This window comes from Eschscholzia californica, unplaced genomic scaffold, assembly GCF_041429995.1.
Source record: "Eschscholzia californica isolate CP2 unplaced genomic scaffold, dmEscCali1.0.p SCAF_1, whole genome shotgun sequence".
NCBI lineage: Eukaryota > Viridiplantae > Streptophyta > Magnoliopsida > Ranunculales > Papaveraceae > Eschscholzia > Eschscholzia californica.
The window spans coordinates 37598134-37623192 of record NW_028238198.1 but is presented as its reverse complement, the minus strand read 5'-3'; the positions used below and the strand labels follow the sequence as shown (position 1 = coordinate 37623192).

The 25059-nt window shown below is 35.9% G+C and overlaps 4 protein-coding genes across 5 annotated transcripts; 2 read left to right on the top strand and 2 right to left on the bottom strand.

The window, feature by feature from the left end:
• Nucleotides 1–219: 219 nt before the first annotated feature.
• Nucleotides 220–4172, bottom strand: LOC147566570 (putative arabinosyltransferase ARAD1). The gene is made up of 3 exons (XM_086653073.1): nucleotides 3742–4172; nucleotides 2291–3553; nucleotides 220–894 (listed from the first exon to the last, which is right to left on the bottom strand). Exons 2-3 carry the CDS (start codon nucleotides 3230–3232, stop codon nucleotides 364–366), a joined length of 1473 nt encoding a protein of 490 aa, XP_086509199.1. The 5' UTR covers nucleotides 3233–3553; nucleotides 3742–4172; the 3' UTR covers nucleotides 220–363.
• Nucleotides 4173–9052: 4880 nt separating this feature from the next.
• LOC147566569 (large ribosomal subunit protein eL34z) lies at nucleotides 9053–11152 on the top strand. The gene is made up of 4 exons (XM_086653072.1): nucleotides 9053–9343; nucleotides 9536–9615; nucleotides 10623–10732; nucleotides 10835–11152. Exons 1-4 carry the CDS (start codon nucleotides 9265–9267, stop codon nucleotides 10926–10928), a joined length of 363 nt encoding a protein of 120 aa, XP_086509198.1. The 5' UTR covers nucleotides 9053–9264; the 3' UTR covers nucleotides 10929–11152.
• Nucleotides 11153–12713: 1561 nt separating this feature from the next.
• LOC147566568 (putative methyltransferase PMT2) lies at nucleotides 12714–17300 on the top strand. Of its 2 annotated transcripts, none has more exons than XM_086653070.1 (7): nucleotides 12714–12990; nucleotides 13988–14639; nucleotides 14949–15159; nucleotides 15302–15593; nucleotides 15767–16156; nucleotides 16450–16527; nucleotides 16744–17300. In XM_086653070.1, the coding sequence occupies exons 2-7, from the start codon at nucleotides 13995–13997 to the stop codon at nucleotides 16976–16978; spliced, it is 1851 nt and encodes a 616-aa protein (XP_086509196.1). In that variant the 5' UTR covers nucleotides 12714–12990; nucleotides 13988–13994; the 3' UTR covers nucleotides 16979–17300. The 2 variants fall into 2 exon arrangements, with proteins under 2 accessions (XP_086509196.1, XP_086509197.1); XM_086653071.1 differs by having other exon boundaries at nucleotides 12879–13849.
• LOC147566567 (serine/threonine-protein phosphatase 6 regulatory ankyrin repeat subunit) lies at nucleotides 17289–22010 on the bottom strand. Its single transcript, XM_086653069.1, has 11 exons — nucleotides 21655–22010; nucleotides 21163–21407; nucleotides 21024–21087; nucleotides 20534–20923; nucleotides 20324–20448; nucleotides 20124–20232; nucleotides 19843–19988; nucleotides 19657–19730; nucleotides 19458–19551; nucleotides 18030–19371; nucleotides 17289–17898 (listed from the first exon to the last, which is right to left on the bottom strand). Exons 1-11 carry the CDS (start codon nucleotides 21661–21663, stop codon nucleotides 17593–17595), a joined length of 2904 nt encoding a protein of 967 aa, XP_086509195.1. The 5' UTR covers nucleotides 21664–22010; the 3' UTR covers nucleotides 17289–17592.
• Between the last annotated feature and the right edge of the window lie 3049 nt (nucleotides 22011–25059).

Genomic DNA, 25059 nt, shown 5'->3' with positions numbered 1-25059 from the left:
GAAAGGGGGGATGAGGTCAGGGAGCAGTTCTTTAAGTCTGTTGGCCAGGATTTTGGTGATGATTTTGTAGGTTATGTTGAGACGACTGATGGGCCTGAAGTCAGAAGGAGTTTGAAGTGCTTTGGTTTTTGGAAGGAGACCTTTTGCTCATTTGAGTTTTACAGAGTATATTACTACTCTAAAAACAAGTGAAAAGGCATAGGTATCAAGCTAACAAAATGAAAGTAAACCTGTATAACTTGTATTGCAAGTCGAATCTCATTATATTCTCTACCATATAACATTGAACGAAAGATCGAACAAACAAATAAAGAATTTCTCTCTTTAACAACTCATAAATAAACAGATCTACATCCTTCAAATTTATCTATCGAACTTCGGCTTACCCATTAACTGATATCTATGAAATCTGTTCTCTTTGTTATGTCTCAATCGAACTGAATGTACTTTACGAGCAATGGCTCTCCAGATCATATCGACAGCATCTCCCGGAAGGGATGGATATTGATACTCAAAATGCGGTGCAACTTCTTTTAACCTATTCCACATTTTTTTCCACTTCTCAGGCTCGATTGATCTTAGTAGATCGACTACATATCCATTCTTAATGGCATCAGATGATTGGATAAAGATACAGAATTCTGAATAATCAAGGACATCTTCGAAAGGAAGCTCAATGTCATCACTGATAATCACTGGAACACAGTGGCTCACTATGGCATCAAAGAGGCGGTTCGATGAAGGAGTATCTCCTGCGATATTAAAGCAGAACTTGGAGTCGGTCATTCCTTTGCCTGCCACACGGACTCCGCCACTATGAACAGTTCCAAATGTAAAATGGACATCCTTCTCGTCTTTCAGTAGGTAATAGAGTTCTTGCCGAATGATTCCTCCCTGGAAAGACGATTCAAATAAGTGAGATGAGATATCTTAAGAAAAAATATTTTTAGGAAGTTGTTACATTTGTTAAGACTTAAATATGTAATACTAATGACATCTGAGGTAACTTGTCTACACGCACACATATATATGTATATATATATATAGACAATTCCAGAGGGCAACTACGTAGACGACGCAGTGAGCTTACTAGTAGGCCTAAGACTCCTTGGTTGGATTGAGTGAATCATGGTAAATAAAAAAGTTATGATACATGCAGATTATTCAAAGCAAACTATGTTCTATTTTTAGTAAGGGAAGGGAATCAAGAGAAGAAACCGAGAGGAAGAGGAATCTGACTTGGAAAAGAAAACCAATATCATCTATTGTTTTCCTAGACAAACTTGTGTACTTCCTTAATGGATCTTTATCTGAAGCTCTATCTTCTGAATGGGAAACTAATATCATCTAAATTTTCTTCCCTTAATAACTTTTGCAATTTGAACTTAAGAAAATACGTAAAACTGAACAAGACAAAGTCATTTGTTTTCGTAGACCCGCACAGGAAACTGCTAAAGGTCATAATCTATTCTGGAAGCCATAGGAGGTCGATAAGAGTGGAGTTCATAGTCCTGGGCTCTGAGCTAATCAGCTAAACAAAATGTGGATAGTAATTGTAGATATGAAGTTAATGTTCTCTAATAGATATACACATTCTCTTTTTCGCCTTAGTATTGACAGTATAAACAGTTTCTTGATGTTCTTTAGCTTTTGGCCAGCATAGCTAGGAAAATTTCAAAGCTTCCCTTAAACTAAAAGCTTTGTACTAATTCAGCGAATCTTTATAGCATAAATACAGAGACAGTCAGCAATAAGCATATGAAATCATCAACACGCTATATTAAGTTAAGAGTTACTAAAAGAGATTCTCAGATGGAACAAAATGATAAAGTAATGATCATTTTCAACCTTAAATACGCAATGGTTACAAAGGCACTCTAGCCTTGTGCTTTTTGTCAATTCACTATTGACACTAACACCTCAATATCGCCTTTAAATGGTTGCTACTTCATCGGTTCTTTCCACTATTTAGTTCTTCACTCATACTTGTTTTGTCGAGTGTTTTTAATACCATAAAACAAATCAGAGCAATAAACAGAATGGATAAAGAACTTTATATAGGTAACCAATATTTTAGTTTTGAGCCGTAAATGAGGTTTACACTTTACACCTTCAGCAGTGTCGAGGCTATGTTTCTCGGAATTAAAGCAAACCGTCCTAACGCTTAAAACACTTAATGGCATTATGAAAGAACAACATCCATGTTATAAGGAGCTAAATGTTGTAGAAAATAAAATCAAAACAAGCATAAGATAACTAAACTTCAAGAAAAGGATCAAAATCGACTTACATCCTTCCTATAGATTGCTCCTTGAAAATATGCCAAGATAGATCGTTTTTCAAATGGGGGTGATCTTTCAACGTCAATTGTTCTTACAACATGTCTGTAAGGAGCTATTATATCCTTTTCAATGTTTGCTATCTCAAATGGGTATCTCCCAAAATCTGCGAGTACAAACATGGCAGACCCTAGCTTTTTTCTAGCACTCAACATACTATTTGGGTGGTGAGCTAGAATCACGTGATCCTTCCCACCCTTTCTCTTCCATTCATCTTGATTCATTAAAAATTCTACCAATTTATCCTGCAAAATCGAGTTTATACTCGCTCTATCTCTTTTCCCTTGTGATTTGGAGTGTCTATTGTAGCTCAATGATGAGAAGAATGGAACAAATATCACATCAGCCAGACTTGAGTTTCTCACTCTAACTGCACTACAAGGTCTTCTAACACTTGGACTATTCGAGGAGAGAAGATCTAGTGTGAGCCAATACTCAATACTGTGTTGCAAATTCAATCCACCTGGATAGGATGGGATTTGTTCTCTTTGATTCACATTAGGCCATATTTGATCGCCTTTGCCATTAAATCCCAATAACCCAAAGTGGAATTCAGAAGGCAAATCATACATAAACACCTTAAGGAGAGAATTATTTGGGTCACATCCATTCCTACTTCCTCCCGAGTCCCCGATCTCCTTCTTGCCATCGGAAACTTGTGGGGAGTAAGTTCTTAGTTTGGGTTTTCGACTATCAATTGGAGAAGGCAAAGAAGTGTGATTAAACCTTTTATGATTGGAATGCTTTGAATTCAGTCTCAAGTACTCAAATGAACTACTGCTAGACTGAAGTAGGAAAATAGAAGAAAGGATCAAGACCAACATTGAGATGGTTATTAGGTAAAAGAAGAGCTTTGGGGGTTGCATGTTCTTCTCTGACATAGATGAAATCATGGCAACCTAGAAGCATTAAAACCTAACTAGATAAAGCAAATTGTCACAGGACTCACAACTTCAAAAGAAATGACATCAAGAATTTGATGTCACATTAAATCAGTAAAAAGGGGTTTAATGGGAAATTTGTTTTCAAAATAGACCACTAACCCTAATAAGTTGTGAAGAAGATGATTTGGAGATGTTGACAGGACTCAGAAACAAGCTTTCCTTTTGCCAGAATACCCTTCTTTAATGAGAGCCTTCCTAGGTGAGCTTGACTGTGCTTCATAAACCACAAACTTCTTCACTCAATATGCATCATCAATGGCAACAGTAAATCTACACAAACAAAATAAAAAAAAAATAAAAAAGTAAATTTATTGAGCACCCATGAAAAACATGTGGTTTCCAGGCAACTCCAGCTATTAAAGCGTACTTCTCTTTCATCTTTTTGCATCTTCATCAAAATAGATATAGAAAGAACAAAAGAAAAGCTAGAAAAAATCACAAATCCAAATTTTTCTTACCTGGGTTTTGAAGTTTTTGGTATTTCCTGAACTGGGTAGCTGACAAAATTGAAAGAGACGTCTGAATTAGAGTAAAAGGGCTTCCAAGATCTTTTCTAGAGGTTACTTAATTTTCTAAAGGAGAAGGGGGGTCTTCAACTTCTGTAGTAGATTTGAAGTGGGGTATAGCTTTCAATTGAGGAGGAAAGGATCCTTTTGCTTAAATACTACTATTTTAATCATGGACCTTATACTAATTAATTAATATAATCAGTTGAGCTCTCAATGGGAAATTTGAACTCCTAGACAATGACTCGAGGAGTAGGTTAAGGAGAGATTTCGCATCCGACATTGCATATTTTCAGACACCACCGAATTGGGGAATCTTTACTGACATAAGAGCATCTCCCACCCCAGCCAGTCTTAGGTCGAAAAAACCACTTTTTCACTCAAAAATTGTGGCTAAATTCAACTCCAGACCCAGCGTCTCTTGAGGTCGAAAATTTGTTCATGTGAGAAACGTGTGTGTGGACTTTTAGTTGGTGTGCGAAAAACGTGTGTGAGTTTATGTATATATAAAACACGTGTTTGAACTATTTTCGAAATAATATTTTTTTCTAAAGTTGAAAAATTATTGGGGGAACGACATTTGGTGGGATGTATTTTAATTATTAATATTTAAGTTTTTCTAAAATTTTAAAAAGAATTAAAACTAATTAAAATTACAAAATTATTATTTACATTAAAAAAAACAAATGGGAGAAGATCCTAGCCGTTGGATTTTATCCAACGACTAGGATCACCCCAACATGACCGTTGGGACTCCCCAACGGTCATGTTGGGGAGCCTTCAGTCGCCCCTAATGTTAGGGCCGACTGAAGGTGGGACTCCAGCCTCTGCCCTAGACGACTGGGCCTGGAGCACCGGGCGGAGGCCATAAATTTGAATTTATGGCCTCCGCCCGGCTGGGCTGGAGTTGCTCTAAGGAGAGTGGTGATAGGAGCACAAAAATTTTGACTTAATTCCTAATTTAATGACTCATCTCTGCTTAACATTCGAAAAATAATTCAAAGTTTGACTATCATTTAAACAGTTTGCTTAACATATAAGAGTAATATTTTCCAACTAAAACTTAAAAATTGAATCAAATGAAATTTAGTGGCTTTTAGGAATGGCAGTAGAAGAAGATTTTCATGGACCGGGGTGAACCCGAAATTCATGGACATTTTTCAAGATTTCGGCCAACATATATGTTTTATGGATATTTTATAGACACAATGCTCGTTGACACTTGTGCAACATTTTATTGACATATTGTAAACACATGTAATGAGACTATGGGTTCTGAAGGTTTCAATGTCTATTGAGACTTTAAGCAAAATAATATTATCTATTTATAATTATGTAGATAAATAATCATATATGATATATCATATTATTATTATTATAAAAATAAATGACTGTTATATTCATAATCAGAAGTTAAGTTGGCCGAAAGTCCATTTTAAGTTAAGAAAACAAGGTATTTTTTGTTTGGTTAAAAACTCAAAATTATATCTGGGTTATTTCTCGTAAGGCCCCCTAGTTTTGACCAGATTCCTATAGCCTCTTATGTTTAGAGAAATACCTAGATGATTCCCTTTTGAATGTTTCCGTCCATTAATTGTTTTCTTTTTCTATGTTTCGTAAAATACCATTGTCTAAATTATTTTATTTCTCCGACCTTGTTCCTACGTTTCCTCTCCATCATCGTCTTCCTTTTCATCCTTCTTCTTCCAATGGACTTCCATTAATGGATGTCCAAAAATTCATTGCATACTTTTTTTTATATTCTCAACAAAGAAAATTTCAAAACTAAATCGATTGGTCCAGTACAAAGAATATGCCAAATTTTTCGCTATAACTCATGTCAATGTATCCACCTCCCTGCCAAATCCATTCTTTGAAGTTGCCTGAGATCTCCTATGATTTAAGTCATCACATTTCTCTGTTAATTCCTTGTTAAGTCTACCAGGAAGATTATGATCATAAACTTTACCTAATTTACAAATATTTCCCCTTTGTTCTTCTTTGATGTAATTAACTCTGTGATTTTTTAATTTTATGAGAGAGAAACTGTTAGAAGGAGAATGATGGAAAGTGAAAGAAATATGAAGAGAATAAACAATGAAGTGAAGAAAAGTTTGGAGAGAGAAAATAGTAAGAAAAATTCATGTTCAACACTGAGATGAAACAAAAACTTTAAATAAAGTTATCAGATTTTTCGAGAAAACGAGTAGATTAAATTAATAGTGGGTTAGATTTCGGCAACATTAAAACAAAATTGTTTTCGTTGCTTGCGAATAGGCCGGAAACTAAGACGAGGGTCTGGGAAGTTCAAAAGTTGGTCGTGAGTTAGATAAAGAAAGTTGAGTTAAAATTAGTGAAGGTTGAAATGAGAGAATAACACTATTACTTGCTAACCGAGTGAAATTAGCTAAAGAGGGACAAAGACATGCCAACTCAAAGCGTTAATTAGGATAATAGAGACGGAAAGAATTATATAGGAAAATACTTAAAATAGTTTAATCGTGAATTAAGTTTGAAAAAAATACAAAAAAATATTTGGAGAGAATACAAAATAGTAGAAATAAATTTTTGGACCTCCATTAATGGAGGTCTGTTAACAGAGAGAAAGAAATATGAAGGAAATTAAGGAGGAATATATTTTAGTACTTAAAATAGTTTGATCCTGATTTGATGGAGATGTCATTCGATCTAGATGACAATGAGATCAATTTGTTGAAAGCACCAATGATGAACATGATCAAGTTCAGACGTTTTAGGGATCGTAATGTTTACTTTAAAACCAATTACGATATGCGGGAGAATTGGATCACTCGCGGCTAACGACGACGTGATCTTACAACGGTTTACACAAAAAGACTACTGGCTTAGTCAGAAGAGCTGACTTGAGGAAATGGGATAAGAGGGCGCAAATAAGATCCGATCAAAAATGTCCAAAAGGGTCCGGGTAAGAGTCGGACAAAGATATTAAGGTTATGGTGCTTGTGCTCGGCCCAAAATTGGTGGTCGGGCACATGGCCCAGCCCATGCTATGTAGGGCCCTATGCTGTTTGGCTAGAACTATGGCCCAACCAGTCCATGTTCCATGGACATGGGCTGCCCGACCATGTAATGGATTCCCGAATGGGAAAGACTCCCATCTGGAATCCCACTGAGACTGAAAATCTAGTCTTACTATTTTTATAGTTCTTATTAAATCTTATTTCGAATACGATTTTGATTCCAAAAGTCTCTAAATAAGGACCTCATTAGAACAAAAATATTGTGGAAAAGTTTCAAGAAGTTTTATATCTTTGATTTCATCAAGTAGAGAATTAAAAATAAATAATCAATTCTTAAGCTATCTATCAGGTCAAATTGAGAAAGAGTTCCTATCTTCACTACTCAATTAAGTTCTAGCTAACCTAAAAAGTATGAGATCGTGTTGATTGCTCGGGTGTCTCAAGTAGAGGAGCTGCAAATTGGAGCTCGGGATCTTCGAGTGGAAGCAGTCAAATAAGTATGAGGGAAAACAATTGAGATATAATTTCTATCTCTTCTAGTTCATTATTAGTTTTGGCATGAGATCCAGGCAATCTAATGTTAGACGTATAGACGTCTGAGATTCCGCTTAAAACATTAGGTGACTGCATCACCCAATAGTTGTATCAGAGCCTTTTGCACGAGCTAACTTTGACTAGTTTCAGACTAAATTCAGACTTGTTTAGTTAGATAAATAAGTCCGAAAAGTGTTTCGAAAATCAATTTGATTAGTTTTGAATTAGATTTAAAAAATTTCAAGTTGTTTTCAGTATTAAAATTCGTCTCAAAGGATTTGATTTTGACAATTTCGAGTTTTTAAAAAATGTTTCAAAAACAAAGGATAAGAATTTCAAAATATTTTGAAAGTTTCAAAGTTTGAAATTTAGGAGTTATGACCCTCTCAATTAACAGTAAGTAACAAAGAATGGAATGTGCTCTGGCCAGCACGTGTCCTAGGCCAGGAGCGCCCGAAGAGCGCGTGGGAAATCCAAGTGTGTCTCGACGCGTCATGGGACGCGACTGGGAAACCGAGCATGTCTCGGACTTGGAGTCTGAGACATGATGTGCACGTTTCTGGCCAGACGCATCTCAGGACCAAGGCATGTCTTGGCCTTGGTCGAGACAAGCCCATGGGCCATATCCCACACCATTCCGAGATAGGTCTCGGACTGAGCGGCAAGATGTTGTGGGCCTTGACCTGAGTGGGAGTATTTCGTAGTCTCTCCAATTTTCTCCTGGTTTCTGTACATATTAGTCTGAAATTGGCTCGGGCCGTCTGAAGGCCCAAATGAAACTTTTCTTACTTTCGAAATCATAAAAGGATAAAACCGAAACGCACCATTAAACCAAATTTTACGAGATAGTCTTAGGGCCAGTTTGACATAAAGATGTCAAAATTATATCCCAAACCTTATCTACCATGCATATTTTATTATTACTAGATTTATCTATAGGTTTGTCCCAGTCAACACTTTTCAACCTGTTTTATATAATAGATGAATGTCATATTATATAATTGCGTGTAAATGAATGTGAATGCAAAAACTAGTATGACCACAAATTATTTTTCTATTTAAGCAAAAATTGGTGCCTTTGTTAATTTCTTCTTGCTTTGAGCACAGATGTGTGCCGTTATGTAATTTTAATTTCATGTTTATATGATGCGCGAATCGTTTGAGTCTTGTCACTAAAGTTTAGGGGTCTAAGAGTTCGTTGAAGAACTCAATGATGAGATTCTCGTTCGAGCGGAAGAATTTAATGCAGGTTCAAGGATGGAGATCCAGTCGAACAAAGTAGAAACAAGAAGAATCCTAAGAAGATTAAATCTCTTTAGGTTAGAGGGGCATACAAAGATCCAAACGTGCTTGATATATTTTCTTGTGCACATTTACTTATTTACGTTTGATGTCATGAATGATTATATCTGAGTTCAGTAATGTTTTCCAACTAAAACGTGAATAATCTCTATAAGAAATTTGAGCAAAAGACTACCCATACTAAGACACCTATGGAGCCTTTTAACATTGATGGTAGATCTGCCTCCGCAGAGTACCATCTCTAGTATTGGGACAGTACAAAAAGACCAATGTCAGGAATCTACAAGTCTAAATGGTTCGACTCAACTGATCAATAAAAAAGTTTTGGATTGGAAGCAAAGGGTGTTTATAGACAAAATGCACATGAGCATCCCAAATTTCAAACTATCGGGCTCATCATATCTTATTGGGCCGTCAAAACTGGTTTCGTGGCATATCAGCCTACAAGATCAAAAGACCGTGACTTTTATCATAGCCGTCAATTTCAGAACTGTTTAGCCGTTGGATCTAGGGCAAGTGGAAACTTGCACCCTTTACATTTAGGGTTATTCATTCTCTTCTATTCTCTCTTTCTCAGCCGATAAGAGTTTCAGTGCAGAAGAAGAAGAAGAGTGATAGCTCGAACTTAGGCTAGCAAAAAATGGTGCAGAGATTAACCTATCGATCAAGGCACAGCTATGCTACCAAATCCAACCAAACTAGGGTTGTCAAAACCCCTGGTACTTCCTTTTAATAATCTTCTTTTATTGTTCTTAATCTCTCAAGAAATCTATATCATATTTAACCCTTTATGTTTCTCTTAAATCTTGTACTGATTCATCTTGATCTGGTTTTTCTTCACCTATATGTTGATTTCACTTTGGAATGAAATTGATGAGTTTTTCTTTTTTGGGGTTTTAATTGATTTGAAGGTGGAAAGCTGGTTTACCAGAGGACCAAGAAGAGAGCAAGTGGTCCTAAGTGTCCTGTTACAGGGAAAAGAATCCAAGGGGTAATCTCCATTCTATTTTAATTTCTTTGATATTAGTATGTGATTTAATCTTCATTTAGGTACAACCCCTTGATTTCTCCTGTGAATCCATCAACTTGATTTGTTATCATAGTTTCAGGATATGAGTGTTCCTAGATTAGGGTTTCGCACTTTATGACCTGTTCTGTTCATTTACAAAGACTCATAATTCCTTAGGGTTCAATTGAAGTTTGGATTTTATTAAGGTTTAAAGAGATTAATAATTTTAAACTCTCTCACATTATATAATGTTCTATTTTAGCCCATTTGATTGTTTCATATTCATGTGGGATAAGCAATCAAAACGATATAATTAATTGTTTCAAAAAGGTTTTATTCGGCATTTCGAGCAAGTTCAATCACATTTTCTTTCCGAATTAGGTTGATTGCTCATTAGGTTTCAAAGTGGGTTGGTTCATCTTGCACAGTCTGTAGTACTATTTTTATATTACCAGGCTTCAAAGTGGGTTGTGTTTGTTATACAGGTTTCTTCTTCCGAAATTAGTTTCATGATTAAGTTTTTCAATTTATCGACAAATACTTCATCACCAAAATTCCTAATTAGCATCACCTAATCCTTTTCTTTTTCTCCACAACCCTTCTCTATTGATTTTTTTCTTAAACCCACCATATGGTACTGGTTGATATGTATAATGTGTCTAGCTTCACTAATATTTCCTGCTAGAACAAATACACTTGGTATTGGACTTCTAAAATATTAACAGAAATGAAATGAATTCCGGGTATATGTAGACATATCTTTTGTAGGTTGATATCTACAAGTCTTTTACTTCCAGCAAACTTTTCCATATATTCTTTGGCCCGAACAATCTTATGCTTGACTATCTATTTCCCCAGCGTCATTAGTTTTTATTCCTGTGCAATGAGAATTCCACTTTTTTTTTTTGCTAATGAATGAGAATTCCACTTCATCGGGTGATATGGAGAACACAGTTCTTTTCTAATATAAATTTTGGGTTTGGTTTCAGATTCCTCACTTGAGACCTGCTGAATACAAGAGATCTAGATTGTCAAGGAACCGTAGAACTGTGAACCGTGCTTATGGTGGGGTATTGTCTGGAAGCGCTGTTAGAGAAAGGTGATTCTAACGATCTTATAATACTTAACTTCCATTTTCTCGAATTCCTTTTCTTAATTTTGACTTTTGTTGATAATAATAATTGTGTCTTATATCTTATAGGATCATCCGTGCTTTCTTGGTGGAAGAACAAAAAATTGTGAAAAAGGTATTGAAGATCCAGAAATCTAAGGAGAAAACATCAACAAAGGCTTAAGATCAAAAAAGATTTCGAGTTGTAGTTGCTCAAAAGAAATTTTGACTTAGCGAGATTGATGAATCATTATAAAACACTGGTACATGTTTTGAGAGTGATATGCATTTCAAGTGTCTTGTTTTTTTTCCATTTTATTAGACTCTGTTATTTAGTAGTGTTTCTTGATTGACTTTAATGTCTGAACTTTTGTGTTTAATGTATTCCTCATATTTTTGTTGTTAAAATTGTCTTGTTGATATTAGCTGAAAATGAGCTTATTTGAGAATGTTGATTAAGGTGCGGATTGTTAGGTTGGGAAGTTGGATTGTGAAAACAGACAAGTGTTCACACTTGTGACTTGCCCCAACCAACACTTGTTGGACAATATTGACCAGTTCAGAAAAATTATTTTTTGTTAAAAAAGTGTCACAAAATCTATTTGAAATGAAAAGTAAATTCCCTTCAACTCTTCCTTTTTAATCATTTAACTAGGTGTGCCGTTTACCCCTAGCTGAAAAGTCAAATATTAATTAGGAGCTGAGCATGACCCTACTGAGTCAAATATTAGTTAGACCAAGTCAAGGAACTCAACCCATGAAGCAACATTTGATAAAGTCAACATGGAGATCCATTAGGTGAGCTCTATCACTAGAGCCCTTACATGGGAAGTCGGCATGAGTCTCCTATGTGTCTTGAACTTGAAGACAAGCCAGGAGAAGAAAACGAAACAACTTTTGTAAGAGCCACGTTCCGGGTCTCGGATGGGAGGGCTGCGAAATCAGCTAGGTACCTTGATCTCTGTATTGTCTCGAGGAAGTGGGAAGGTGGATCCAATGCTATACTTACCCAACCTGAGTCCTGGTCTGGTCAGAAGTTCAGGGTGGACAAATCAATGCAAGAAATAAGGAAGTTATTATTTTTTTTTTATGGTCGCCGGGTGGCAACAACCTGACAACGTCAATAGTGTCATTAGGTCAAACATTACTTGACGCATTGTGTTCTTTACACACATTTCTTTTAACCAATTTTAAGAAGGTCAGCGCTTTGGGGAAAGTTAAATATTCCGGGGACTGAAATTTTAAAGGGAATATGTAAAATTTTAGAAATTTTCCGGGAAAATAAATTTTAAGGGGAGATAAAAAAAACACACTCCACCTCACCTCACTCTCCACCTCACCTCTTTGTCTTCTCCGATTAGGTCGTCGACCGGAAAAATTTCCGGACAGCGACCATAAAAAAAAAAAAATTCACTCTCTCTTTAGAAACTCCGGCGAAGGGAAACCCCTTCGCGGGAGTTTCTAGAGAGAGAGAGTGAAACTTTTTTTTTTCTTTTTTATGGTCGCCGCCCGGAAAATTTCCGGCCGGCGACCTAATCGGAGAAGATAAAGAGGTGAGGTGGAGAGAGAGTGAGGTGAGGTGGAGAGAGAGAGAGCTGAGGTGGAAAGAGAGAGAGCTGAGGTGGAGAAGTTATGTTGCTTTCCTCTTAAATAAAATTGTCAAACAAAATTGACCAATTTTTGACCAAGTCTTCACACCCTCAGAAACTATTTAGCTTTCCCCAAAACGTTGGCCTTCTAAGAATTGTCCTTTAACAAATTTGACATTGCGTGTACAACCTCCCATAAAGAATTTTTTTTTTTTGATGAAGAACCTCCCATAAAGAATTAGTACCCTAAGGATGCTACCCACTTGGAACCAATAAAATCTGTTATAAAAATTGGATATACTTCTTATTAAAAAGTTACAATAAAATTATACCCATTTAAAAGGGATCATAATTTTACTAATCAATAATGAAAACGATTAAATAACAAGGGTCTTAAATGTAAAAATAAATACTTTATTATATAGGTAGGGGTTGTGGTGGATAGTAAGATATTGAACGACCGGTTGACACCTCTACATTTAACACTTGTTCTTATATTATCCCTCTCAAGTCCCAAGTCTTTGTACCAAATTTTGTCTAGGAATGTCAATTACATCCTCTCTTTGATCCACTTTCCAGTATTAATTAGGATTAAGCCATTGTGTATAGTTTTGAAGATCTGCACTTGGGTTTCTCTTCTTTCTCTCTCTAAAATTGGTAAGAGATCTCAATTTTTAGATCTTCAAATTTTATGGAGCAACACAATCTCTGTCTTATATTTATTATTCCCATTCAATTATGGGACTCCCAAATGATTTAATGCTATTATAATAATTTTCTTCATAACAGATCAAATGATTAATCTAGAAAAAAAAAAAATATCTACCTGAATTTTCAGTGATCGATCGGAATATGGAATTAAACTTATTTTTAATATACTTTTTATCCATTTCTGACTTTCATTTATATATTACAAAATATTAGGGTTTTCATGGAAGCAAATAACATGCTTCCCTTTTTTTAATTGTGAAATTAGCTGTAGAAATAAGGGTTTCCCTTTTTTAATTATCAAATTAGGTGTAGAAATAGGGTTACATCTTGTTACTAGGTAATTGTGTAAGTTTTGGTTTATGAATCAGATCTAGCAGAAATTTTCCCAATTTTTATACCCATTGATTTAGCTAAAGCAATGTGAAATAAATCTGGGTTTTTGGATTTTTCTCCAGCTGACTAGTAAGAAAAAAGAAAAGGGTATATTGGTGCTCATTGTCACTTCAATAGAATATATGTTTTTATGAAGTCATATTTCAAAAGCTAACTTGGTATATGAAACCCACTTCGGTTGAGTGATAACATGTGGTTCTGTCCTCTTGGGAGACCGTGGTTTGAATCTTACTGCTCTGAGAAAAAGGCTATATGGGTCTTCCCGACCAGTGTACGATGGTTGCAACCTAAAAAGAAAATGAATGGACAAGAAATAGGATGATCTTTTTGAACGATGAATTTTGATTGATGTTGATAATCTGTGGGTTGGCTGAAGAGTTTAGTAAAGTTTCACTTTATTGTCGATAAGTAGGTAAATTTTACTCGTTATTTCTTTTATTAAAGAAGACGTTCTTCAATAATCATACCACTATACCAGCCAATCTTCGATTGTTATTATTATATCTAGCATTGTTTGAGTTCTCACTCAATTAGCATAATATTATTTCAGGTGCATAATGGCTTCGAAATCGAATGCCGGAGATGGCAGGGCTCGAAGTTCTATGTCGATATTTATTGTAATTGGTCTGTGTTGCTTCTTCTACCTTTTGGGTGCATGGCAAAGAAGTGGTTTTGGGAAAGGAGACAGCATAGCTCAGCAAGTCACACAGCTAACAGATTGCAATGTCGTAACGGATCTAAACTTTGAGACCCACAACAATGGCGAAGTTGCTGTCAATTCTGATGAATCTTCCATGTCCAAGGTGTTTGAATCTTGTAGTGCTGAATACACTGACTACACGCCTTGTCAGGATCAAAGTCGGGCAATGACTTTTCCTAGAGAAAATATGAATTATAGAGAAAGGCATTGCCCTCCTGAGGAAGAAAAGTTGCATTGTCTTATTCCTGCACCAAATGGATATGTTACCCCTTTCTCATGGCCGAAAAGTCGTGATTATGTACCTTATGCTAATGCTCCTTACAAAAGCTTGACGGTCGAAAAGGCTGTTCAAAATTGGATACAATACGAAGGCAATGTTTTTAGATTCCCTGGTGGAGGGACACAGTTTCCTCAAGGTGCAGATGCTTATATTGATCAACTTGCAGCTGTAATCCCAATGGCAAATGGGACAGTTAGAACTGCTTTAGACACTGGTTGTGGGGTATGTTTAAGTCTTTGGAAATCTTGCTCATCTTAGGTGGCGTTCTTTTTCTCATCGTCTGAATTTGACTCGTCTAAGTAGTCTCAATCTGAAAAAGCAAACATTCTGAAATCCGACTCGAGTCAATTGAGACTTCAAGTCAGATTTCAGATCTTAATTAAGAAAAAAGAAACACTGATTTACTCTTTCTCTCTACGATGCTAAGCAAACTCTGTGCCCTCGTTCCAGTTCATGGATTTAACTGTGAATATTGCTCTCAGAATTTCTCTTTGATGATCAATCCACTAAAATATTTCAAAATACTCTTAGGTTGCAAGTTGGGGTGCTTATCTTATGAAGAAAAATGTAATAGCTATGTCATTTGCACCAAGAGATTCACATGAAGCACAAGTGCAGTTTGCTCTGGAAAGAGGTGTTCCTGCAGTTATCGGTGTTTTGGGTACCATAAAGCTTCCGTACCCTTCAAGAGCATTTGACATGGCGCACTGTTCCAGATGCCTTATTCCATGGGGAGCAAATGGTAGAGTAGATTTATCAACCTATATCTTTCTATTAAAATTCCTCGAGATATATGTGTATATATTTTTGTACCGGTCTTTAGCTATATGAGCTGATATGAACTTGTTTTTTATGACATTGGTTAAAACTTTCTGTTTCTGCAGATGGTATGTACATGATGGAAGTGGACCGAGTTCTTAGGCCCGGGGGTTATTGGGTACTCTCTGGCCCTCCAATCAACTGGAAGACTAACTACGAAGCATGGCAACGACCTAAAGAAGAACTTCAAGAAGAACAAAGAAAGATTGAGGAGGTTGCTAAACGACTTTGCTGGGAGAAAAAATTTGAGAAGGCGGAAATTGCAATTTGGCAAAAGAGAGTAAATGCTGATTCATGTCCGGGTAGGAGTGATTCTCGTGATAACATGTGCGAATCCAAAAATGCAGATGATGTTTGGTAAGTTGTTCTAATTGAAAAGTTATCATGGAGCTTAGTTCATAAGCACGCATCTCAAATGACCTTATTCTCTAGATGTTGACATATTTCACAAAAAATCGTCATCGTCTCATCTTGGGTTGCTTTCTTATTCTTTTTCTCCGAAGATCAATTTGACTTGTCTCTACCTTTAGGTACCAGAAGATGGAGGCATGCATAACTCCATATCCTGAGGTCGGTAGTCCAGATGAAGTTGCTGGAGGGGAAATAAAGGTGTTTCCTGCGAGACTAAATGCTGTTCCCCCTAGGATATCTAGTGGATCTATCCCTGGAGTTTCTGTAGAGACATACCTAGAGGATAACAAATTATGGAGGAAGCATGTGAAAGCTTATAAAAGGATCAATAAAATTCTTGACTCAGGGCGATATCGAAACATTTTGGATATGAATGCAGGATTTGGAAGCTTTGCAGCAGCTATTGAATCGTCGAAATTGTGGGTTATGAATGTTGTTCCGACTATAGCTGAGAAAAACACACTTGGAGTGGTATACGAGAGAGGGTTGATTGGCATATATCATGACTGGTATAACTTTCTGAACTATTTGCTTATTTTGTCCTGTATCATTTAAAAAATTCTATTATTTATTCTATTTTGTAGGATAATTGACCATTTAAGATAGTCCGTACTTAATCTAAGTAACAGAAATACTAATACGGGTATGTGTCCTGTATGAGGTATTGGATATGTTGAATGGAAACTCGCTTATATTTTACTGTCCTTATTTGACCTAACTAAATTAGTATATGTCCGATCCATTACCTTTTCTTCAAATTTGTTTATTTAACCTTCATAATTAATTTCTTTTTTCGTTTTAGGTGCGAAGGCTTCTCGACATACCCAAGGACGTATGACCTTATTCACGCCAATGGCGTTTTCAGCTTGTACAAGAACAAGTATGTTTTGTTAAGAATATGCATTGATTTAGAATTTTAGCTTACATTTTCTCATTAAAGGTCCACCAATTAACATGACATCTTTAACCAATCCTGAAAATCTAAATTTTAGGTTATCTTTGTTGTGGTTTTCGATTTCCATTTAAAACCCTTAAGGTACATCATGATTGTCATACATAAGCTAATTTGACTCATTTTCACATACTGCATTACCAGGTGTAATGCGGAAGATATTCTTCTGGAGATGGATCGAATTCTTCGACCAGAAGGAGCAGTAATAATACGTGACGAAGTTGACGTGTTAACCAAGGTCAAGAAACTCGCAGAAGGAATGAGATGGAACACAAAAATGGTCGATCATGAAGACGGTCCTCTTGTTTCTGAGAAGATATTGTTTGCTGTTAAAAAGTATTGGGTTGTTGGTGAAAGTAACTCTACCAAGTCAGGGTAAAATTCATAAAATTTGACCCAATCATTTTTGACCGATGCAGCAATATAGCTTTTATTATATCCATACCTCCTTATTCTCGTCCAAGGTTTATTATTTTTTTAATGTATTTTTTGATTTCCATTTCTAGAGAGCTGATTTGACTGCTTAAACTTGGCTCTCTCATCCCACATAAAATGTGTCTAGTCTAATTTCTTATAGATTATTTTTTGGATGTATAAACAGCTTGTACTGCCTTTATTTTGTGATGTTCAAACTTCAACTTCTACACAAAGCCTATGGTTCCATACAGTAGTATACTATGACAAAAAAGTTTGTATCTCAACAGTAAGAAAGCTAAACAAACAACAAAATGAGCATGAATCAGAGTTGGTTCTCCATCAGTAGCTACCTGATTCTATTTGACGAAGATGAATGTCGTCTAATGAGCTTTTATTATATTCCTATACCATATCAAATGCTAAGATTTCATACTTACATTTAGAGATGCTCCCTTGAAGTTGTTGTCGTTTCATCTATTCCATCACTGCATCTCAGCGTACGCAGTTGATCATTTACGGCAAGGAGTACTATGAAAATTAGCACCGAATTACGTCATCTTTAGGATCCCACTCCAACTAATTGGAGGAGGAATGGAGGGATACTACTACTTGTTGAATATGACGAGGAATAGCAGCAGAAGCAGCACCCCAAGGTTGAATTTCACACTTCTCTACTCTAGCCCCACAGTACATGCAGTCTCTCTCGTCTTCTGATATTCCTTGTCTGTTCACCCAATGCTTGCAGTCACTGCACCCCATCATGTGCCCGCACGGTTTGTTAACCCATATCATCTTCTTCTTCTCTTTTGAATCTCTCCTGTCCTTGTCATATGGAAGGCAAGTTGAACAACTTAGTTCGTTGCTTATACTCCTTCGGTAGTTCTGCATATACCACATTCAGTAAGTCAGCTAACAAATAAACATTACCAGAACATATGTATATATATATATATATATATATATATATATATATATATATATATATATATATGTAGCAGATCTAGTTTACCCACTTTGAAGAGATCAGGTTGACGTGCGACATATGTGAACGAGTAATTTGCTTTGCTATGGGCCAATGCTATCACATGTCTAGGCTGCTGCTGGTTTCTACTCTCTTCAAGACATCCATCATGTTCCTGGTTCTTCTGATTCCATGGTCGGTCGTGGAAGATTGGATCCCTTTCCAAGAACCTTTGTACTATTGAATCGTAAAAGTTATTGGAAGTATCATTCCTTTGCTGCTTCTCTTGATCTCCAACAGGTGATGAACTACTACTACTTTTACCCTCGTCTAGGACAACCCTGCTGATGTAGCCAAACTTCCTGCAGTCCTCTGAGTACATGTCCTTGATCAACTGATCAATCTCACATTCTTCATTATCCTCAGTATCATCAACAACCTGGGCTAATGATGAACAATTCAAACAAGTGCTACTAGATACAGGTCGCTGCTTCTCTGTGATAGTTGTTTGATGAGTAATATGCTTCTTCTTGTTTGGGAGGAGGACCATATGAGTAGCAGCACCCCGATCACCTACAGGAACGATCTTCATACGACAGAGATTTGGGATGGATCTCATGAAGTCACTAAGCTTCGCGTGGCCAACAGAGGCATGGTCCAATTCTAGTCCACATGTAGCCCTGAAGTCAGATTTGAGAGACGAAAGTGGGTACCATTCTCCTTCTTTCAGACGTTTAGTTACGTCGACCATAAAACCAGGAAGCCATTTTTTGAAGGTAGTTAGCCATGAAGGTTGATTCCTTTCTTCCACGGAGTTGGTGGAATTTGGATTGCCTTTCTTTGTACTCTCGTGGCTGATGGTTTGTTTCTTACCATTAAGTAATTTATCAACCCATGATTCGTGCTTCTTATCGTTATTTTCTTGCTTTAACATTGTTGGTGTACTACCAGTTTTTGGCAAGTCTCCTTGTAATGGCTCTTTGGGCACAGCACCTTTGATCTCAACCCTCTTTCCAGAGATAATAACATAATGTGCTTGAACTGCAGCTGCAACAGACTCCTCATGCCTGAAGGTCACAAACCCAAAACCCCTGGAGTGAACTTGATCTCCTGCCTGACTTCCAATTACTACTGCCTCATCTACCGCCCCAAATTTCGTTTCAAAAAATTCCTCCAGGCTTTCTGAGTCGACTGACGGTGGTAGACCACCAACAAAAATTTTAAGGTTGGCACCCTCAATATGAGAAAGAGCCATGTAAGTAGCATCAAGTTGCTTGCTCTTACTACCCAAAAGCTCCTCTGCCCCGTGGGCGAAGTAACACTTAGTCCCTCTTACACACCCACTTGGTGACTCAAAGTATCTGCAGATTTCAGTTTTTGGGCTCGAGAAAAGGCTACAAAAACAAGGGTCGCATTAGTATACAAGTTAAATTACTCATCAAGTATAATCCAAAGTTCGGAAAGAGTTAAAGACTATCACCTTTCAGACATCTCTTTATCAGATTCAAACTGAAGGTTTCTCTTAACCCAATAGGAAATACTCTCCTGGAATTGAACTGGTAGTGTACTTTTCCCTAATGACCATGAAAAATATAAACTAAGTTCTATATTTCGTATCCGTTTATGCATGTAGGAAATCAATTCTGGTACAAGGTTAACAGATAGAAGTGTTTAATTACCTGTGCCAATTTTAACCGGACTCAGCAGGGAACGCATGTCTTGTGACCTTGCCAAGTCTATAGGTCTTTGTTTACTTTAGACAGCTCGATATTTTAACATGAGAAAACAAGGAAGCTACTATTAGCATTTAATATAGCTCACAGCCCATTTAGTTGAAATAATTTAGAAATGAAAGAAAAACAAACCGTAGGTTAAAGATTTGAGTACTGGCACCATAACGTAGAAGAAGCTTGGCGCAGTTCTCGAAGTCATTCTTCACAGCGAAAAACAGGGGCGTTTCTTTCATTTCAGATCTAGCATCGACTGAACTCGGGTCTTTAAGCAGCAGTATCTGAATGATAAATATCCAAAAATTCTATTCATAGCTTCATACCAATAGAAAATACAAGTTATGCTAATGTTGAATCATGAAACTTTTAACTCTCTATCTATCAATCTCTCTCTCTATATATATGTATGTGTATACCTGCAGTGCAGCGAAATAACCATTGGCAGCAGCAACATGAAGAGGAGTAAGTCCTAGATTGTTTCTCTGACTGGCAGTCGCCCCGTATTCCAATAGAAGCGAAACGACACTGCCAAACGCACAAGTTCATGCATGAGTAAGGAAAATCACATATAAAAAACAGAAGATAGAATCTACCAGTAATATAAAATGCTGAAAACCTTGATTGTTTATTGTTGTTAGGGTTCTTAAGACACCAATGCAGTGCTGAATTCCCTTCTGCATCAGTCTCGTTTACATCAAGTTTTGTCTTCAATATCAGCTTTAAAATTGCTTCATCCCCTGCCTGCATATAAATAAAAGCAACTAATCAAACTTCCATCGATCTTTGATGGGATCTACTTAGTACTGGAATTCCAACCATCAAGTACCTGAGATGCGCGAATTAAGGAAGAAATCATCTTTCGGTCTTTACCACCTCTTTGAGTTACAGTAGCTCCAAACAACTGAAGCAATTCAATCTCACAAAGTAATGATTTTCTCTTTTCATGACTGAAGTTAGAAAGGAAGAACCTTTTCTTTGATTTAGACGACTCCCCTTTTTGACCTAATAACAATGCTTCTCTTAGAAGGCATTCGTAAATAGTCGTCATCTCTTTTGAACCCATCGGTCTCAGAACAATTATCCAAACTGTTACTTTCTCAGGCGCAATCATCAACAGAATTGCTAATGAGATAACTTTTCCTTCCATGGCATAAACGTATGCTAACTCTACAATTTCATTCATTTTTTCAACTTGTAACTTCACTGAGCTTAAATCCTGTAAAAGAGGCAAGAAGAAAAAGAGAAATGGATTTGTAATTCTAAAACCTAACTGTTTAAAATTAATCTAACGTGAAAATCTGAAACCAAATTCTCACAGTTTGGCTGAGACGAATGAGAAGATCCTCAATACTGTCATCTTGGCACCAGAGATTCTGTAATCTGTGATTTAACAATAACTTAAAGATTAGATATTCATAATGAAAAGAAAGCAGAGCAAAGAGATTTCTTTTTAACCTTTCGTCTGATAATGCCATCTCTAGGGCAAATTTTGAGTTTCGATCAGAAGATACTTTAAAATGCTTGTTAATTTCTTGTTTGTTTTCTTGAAACGCCTGCTCAAGAAGCTCTTTAGATTGTGCAACAAGACGATCCTTTTCATCTTCATTATCATTATCAAACGAAGGAAATACTTGTGTTGAATTATATCCGCATTTTGAAATGCGGCTACTAAAATCATTCAGATCATAAGTAATTGTTTCCTGCAACAAATTCACAAATCGCAAGAACAAATCAGGTAAAGAATCTTCAAGAACTCTTAAACTTTCGTGAAACAGAGCAAGATCGTCGTGTCAAAGAACAAAAACTCTTTCTCTAGATATTCAAGAAAAAATTCCTCGAAAAACCTAAATCAGTGATCAGAAATTGAAATAGAAGAAGCAGAAGAAGATCAAATTTCCTGAAACTGAAGAATCAGTTATCAGAAGCACAGATGATTTTGGAAATTACCTCATACATTTTTCTTCAACTAAATTGAAGAATCAGTTATCTACGTTGATACTGCAATTTTCGCCACCTACTGAACTGATTTACTAATCAAAATCTAGGTTTTTTTTTCTATTGAACGCATGATCTTGAAGTTTTAGAGAGAGAGAGAGGAAAGAGAGAGAAAATGAAATAGGGAGACTGAAGCAGTATTGGGAATTTATAGGAGTGCCGGAGTTCTTGAGTAATTATTAACTTAAATTTATGAAATTTGAAGTCCGTGTTCAACGAGGTACTTTATTGAGTCTTTTCCCTCCATTTTCAGAAGGCTATAACTAGGCACCTTCTCTGAATTTCCGCAAATACCACAGGAACATTTCAAATTAACTACCCATTTTTGTTATATACATCACATTAAATATATTATTTTTCTTCCAAGTAAGGAAATGCGTGTGCACATAACAAAAAGGGTGAGTGCATTTACTAATTCCTATACCACAATAATGTCTAGAGTGTTTTGTTGAAACCCCTCTTGTATAGCCTATCACTTTTTGGTGCAGTGGTTGTCTTATTTTAAGTGGTTTCTATAGTCTATCATTTTTTAGTGTAGTAGTTTCACACCAATTTCGTGTTAATGTCAATATACTGATCACATAAATTCAAAGTTTAGGCTCTTACTTTTTAGGGTCTATGGGTATAAGGTCCAAAATAATCTTCTAAAAAGATTTATGATCAAATCTTCTCAAAACATGGATATTTAGTCTTTTTGCTTAATGGACGTAATTATCCATACTTTACAAAATACATACCGTCCATGTCCTTCGTTCAAAACACGCGGGTGTTAATGAAGTCGGGGGTTAAAGCGTAATTTCCATCTTGTTCCAACGTGATTTATGGGATTTAAAACAAGCAACGAATCAATCCTTTCTCTCTCTTCTCAACCGTTTCGGAATCAAAATCCATATTCAAATCTTTTCAAAACCGAAACCCTAAACAATCGTGCGCACATCAAAAAGGTAACATCGTTTCTTCTTCACCACTCTTCATTTATCTTTTATTGAATCTGTTATCAGGTGAAAAGGTAACTTGCTTCATATAAACGATTTCGTTTTCTGATCTGTTCAAAATTCGAACCGTCATTAACTTCAGGTTAAATCTTTAGAAATATGTGTTTGCATGTTCATTCTACTTTGTAAAAAATAGTATTTCATCGTTTTGGTAATGATTTCTCACAAAAAATATTAGGGTTTGATTCGAAAATCTTGATTTTGGTAATGGTTTGTAATCTGTAAAAACCTAATTTTTATTTGAAAATCTTACTTTTGTTTGAGATTTAGGTGCTGTTTGTTTTTTTAAATTTTCAGATCTGAAATCTGAATTGGATTCCAATTCAGATTTCAGATGTTTGTTTTCTTATTTAGACAAATCTGAAATTTTATCTGAATTTATTAAATGTCTGAATTGGCTGAAAAAGAACCCAGCTATTTCAGACTTCAAAACAAGTCTGAAATAAGGGTCCAAGTTCTGAAATATTTGAAATGACGTTTTTGCCCCCTTTAATTAAGAATTTCTCAATATTTACCACCATATAGCGCCACCACCATTAACCACCACCACATACAACCACCACCACGTGCCACCACCACCACCTCCGATCAATTACACCACCACCAGCCCACCACCTCAGATCAAATACACCACCACCACCTCCGATCAAATACACCACAGAAAACCCTAAACTTTCATCACAAAACAAAATAACAACACACAAGAAAATATTTCATATAGGAAGTAATGAAGATTAGGTCAGATATATTTACATACATGAATGATGAAATCATAATCAGAAAGAGAAACCCTAAAACAACATAAACCCTAGAAGAAGAGCTACCTCTTCGGAAAAAGAATACATCTGAATCTTCTGTTCTTAACTAAATTTTGACCTAAATCTCTTCCTACCACCATTCAAATTATCCATAATTTGAATTGATTTTGTCATTTTAGTGGTCTGGATAAACCATCACTCAAAGCAAGCAACATATGAGGTGCTGATGATTGGTAATAAGTTGATGAAATTGGCGGAGATGTTGAATTTGTTGGACTTTGATCTTTAGCTGGTGTGGGTATTTGATGATGAGAAGCAGAGTATTTTAATGAAGTTGGATCTGTAGCAGTAGCTGTTGATAATGGCATAAACTCGATCTTTCTTGTTTGATCTTTGACTGGAAACCCTCGCCAGATCTGGCGAGGTCTCATCTTCGTTTGTAGAGAGAGAGGAGAAGGGGGCAAGAGAAAGAGGGAGAGAAATAAAGAGAGAGAGAAAGAGGGGCAACAACAGTTAGAGAGCAGCAACCAACTTTAGAAATTAAGGTTTTTTGGGTTAAATAGATCACGAGGGTATAATTGTAAAATGTTTAATTCAGATTTCATTATTCAGATTTGAAAAACAAACATCTGACTTGTAAACAATTCAGATATATCAGATTCAGTCAATTCAGTTCAGCTAGTTCAGATTCAGCCAATTCAGATTCAGACACACTTAAAAAAACAAACACAACCTTAGACAAATTTCAGTAACAAAGTACGCATACTTTATTAAACATGTAATGTAATTTTTGGGGTTTAGGGTTTTATTTGAAAATCTTACTTTTTGTAATTTATGATAAAGTATGGATAATTTATGTAGAATGTTATATATATTGTATCTAAGTGTTTATGCTTAATGCAACATTTATATTTTGATGTGGTAAAGTTGTATTCCAAATATAGCTTACGTTACAGGTCGGAGCAAGCTCAGCCACCAAGAAAGGGAAAACAAAAGAAAACACTTGTCTAACTGTATATACAGTTTTATGTATAATGTAGAATAAATTATGCAAACTTTACGAAACATAATGAGATATTTATCAAATAAAATAAAATTTTATTCATTAGATTGTAAAAAATAGAACCGGAAGAACATAGTAGATACGGTAATCGAAGAAATAAAATCAATTATGAACATAGATTCGCATTTCAGTGGTGCCCATCCATGCACTCTCCATTTGCAATCTTCAACAGGACACACAGCAGTAACACGTTTCGAATCATTTTTTAAGAATTTGAAATCATGCCCTGTGTTGATACTATATTGCCTGAAACTCCATCTGTAAATATCTTATCCCAACCCTCTGATTTCAGTTTGATTTGCTTATTTTGATTTGATGATTCTGCCTGAAACTCCATCTGTGATAACAAATGAAGAGAGATTAATACATATAAATTTTATAGAAAAGTATATTATTTACAATAAATCACATGACATTTATGTAAATTATATATAATTTATTTCAAAGTACACTAGATTTGCATATATAAAGCGAAGTTGTTCTAATAATGAAGCGAGTACTGTTTTGAGATTAAAGCATACGTAATGTTCTATAAATTACG

Bases quoted from the DNA above. Each gene is read 5' to 3' on its own strand.
- LOC147566570 (XM_086653073.1), bottom strand. From the start codon at position 3,232: ATGATTTCATCTATGTCAGAGAAGAACATGCAACCCCCAAAGCTCTTC. The intron at 895-2,290 runs GTAAGTCGATTT...TCGTCTTTCCAG, and splicing joins GAGCAATCTATAGGAAGGAT to GGAGGAATCATTCGGCAAGA.
- LOC147566569 (XM_086653072.1), top strand. From the start codon at position 9,265: ATGGTGCAGAGATTAACCTATCGATCAAGGCACAGCTATGCTACCAAA. The intron at 9,344-9,535 runs GTACTTCCTTTT...ATTGATTTGAAG, and splicing joins TAGGGTTGTCAAAACCCCTG to GTGGAAAGCTGGTTTACCAG. The intron at 9,616-10,622 runs GTAATCTCCATT...GTTTGGTTTCAG, and splicing joins CAGGGAAAAGAATCCAAGGG to ATTCCTCACTTGAGACCTGC.
- LOC147566568 (XM_086653070.1), top strand. From the start codon at position 13,995: ATGGCTTCGAAATCGAATGCCGGAGATGGCAGGGCTCGAAGTTCTATG. The intron at 14,640-14,948 runs GTATGTTTAAGT...AAATACTCTTAG, and splicing joins CTTTAGACACTGGTTGTGGG to GTTGCAAGTTGGGGTGCTTA. The intron at 15,594-15,766 runs GTAAGTTGTTCT...CTCTACCTTTAG, and splicing joins AAAAATGCAGATGATGTTTG to GTACCAGAAGATGGAGGCAT.
- LOC147566567 (XM_086653069.1), bottom strand. The intron at 19,552-19,656 runs GTAATTAAACAC...CATGGTCATTAG, and splicing joins TCCGGTTAAAATTGGCACAG to GGAAAAGTACACTACCAGTT. The intron at 19,372-19,457 runs GTGATAGTCTTT...TTGTTTTTGTAG, and splicing joins GATAAAGAGATGTCTGAAAG to CCTTTTCTCGAGCCCAAAAA.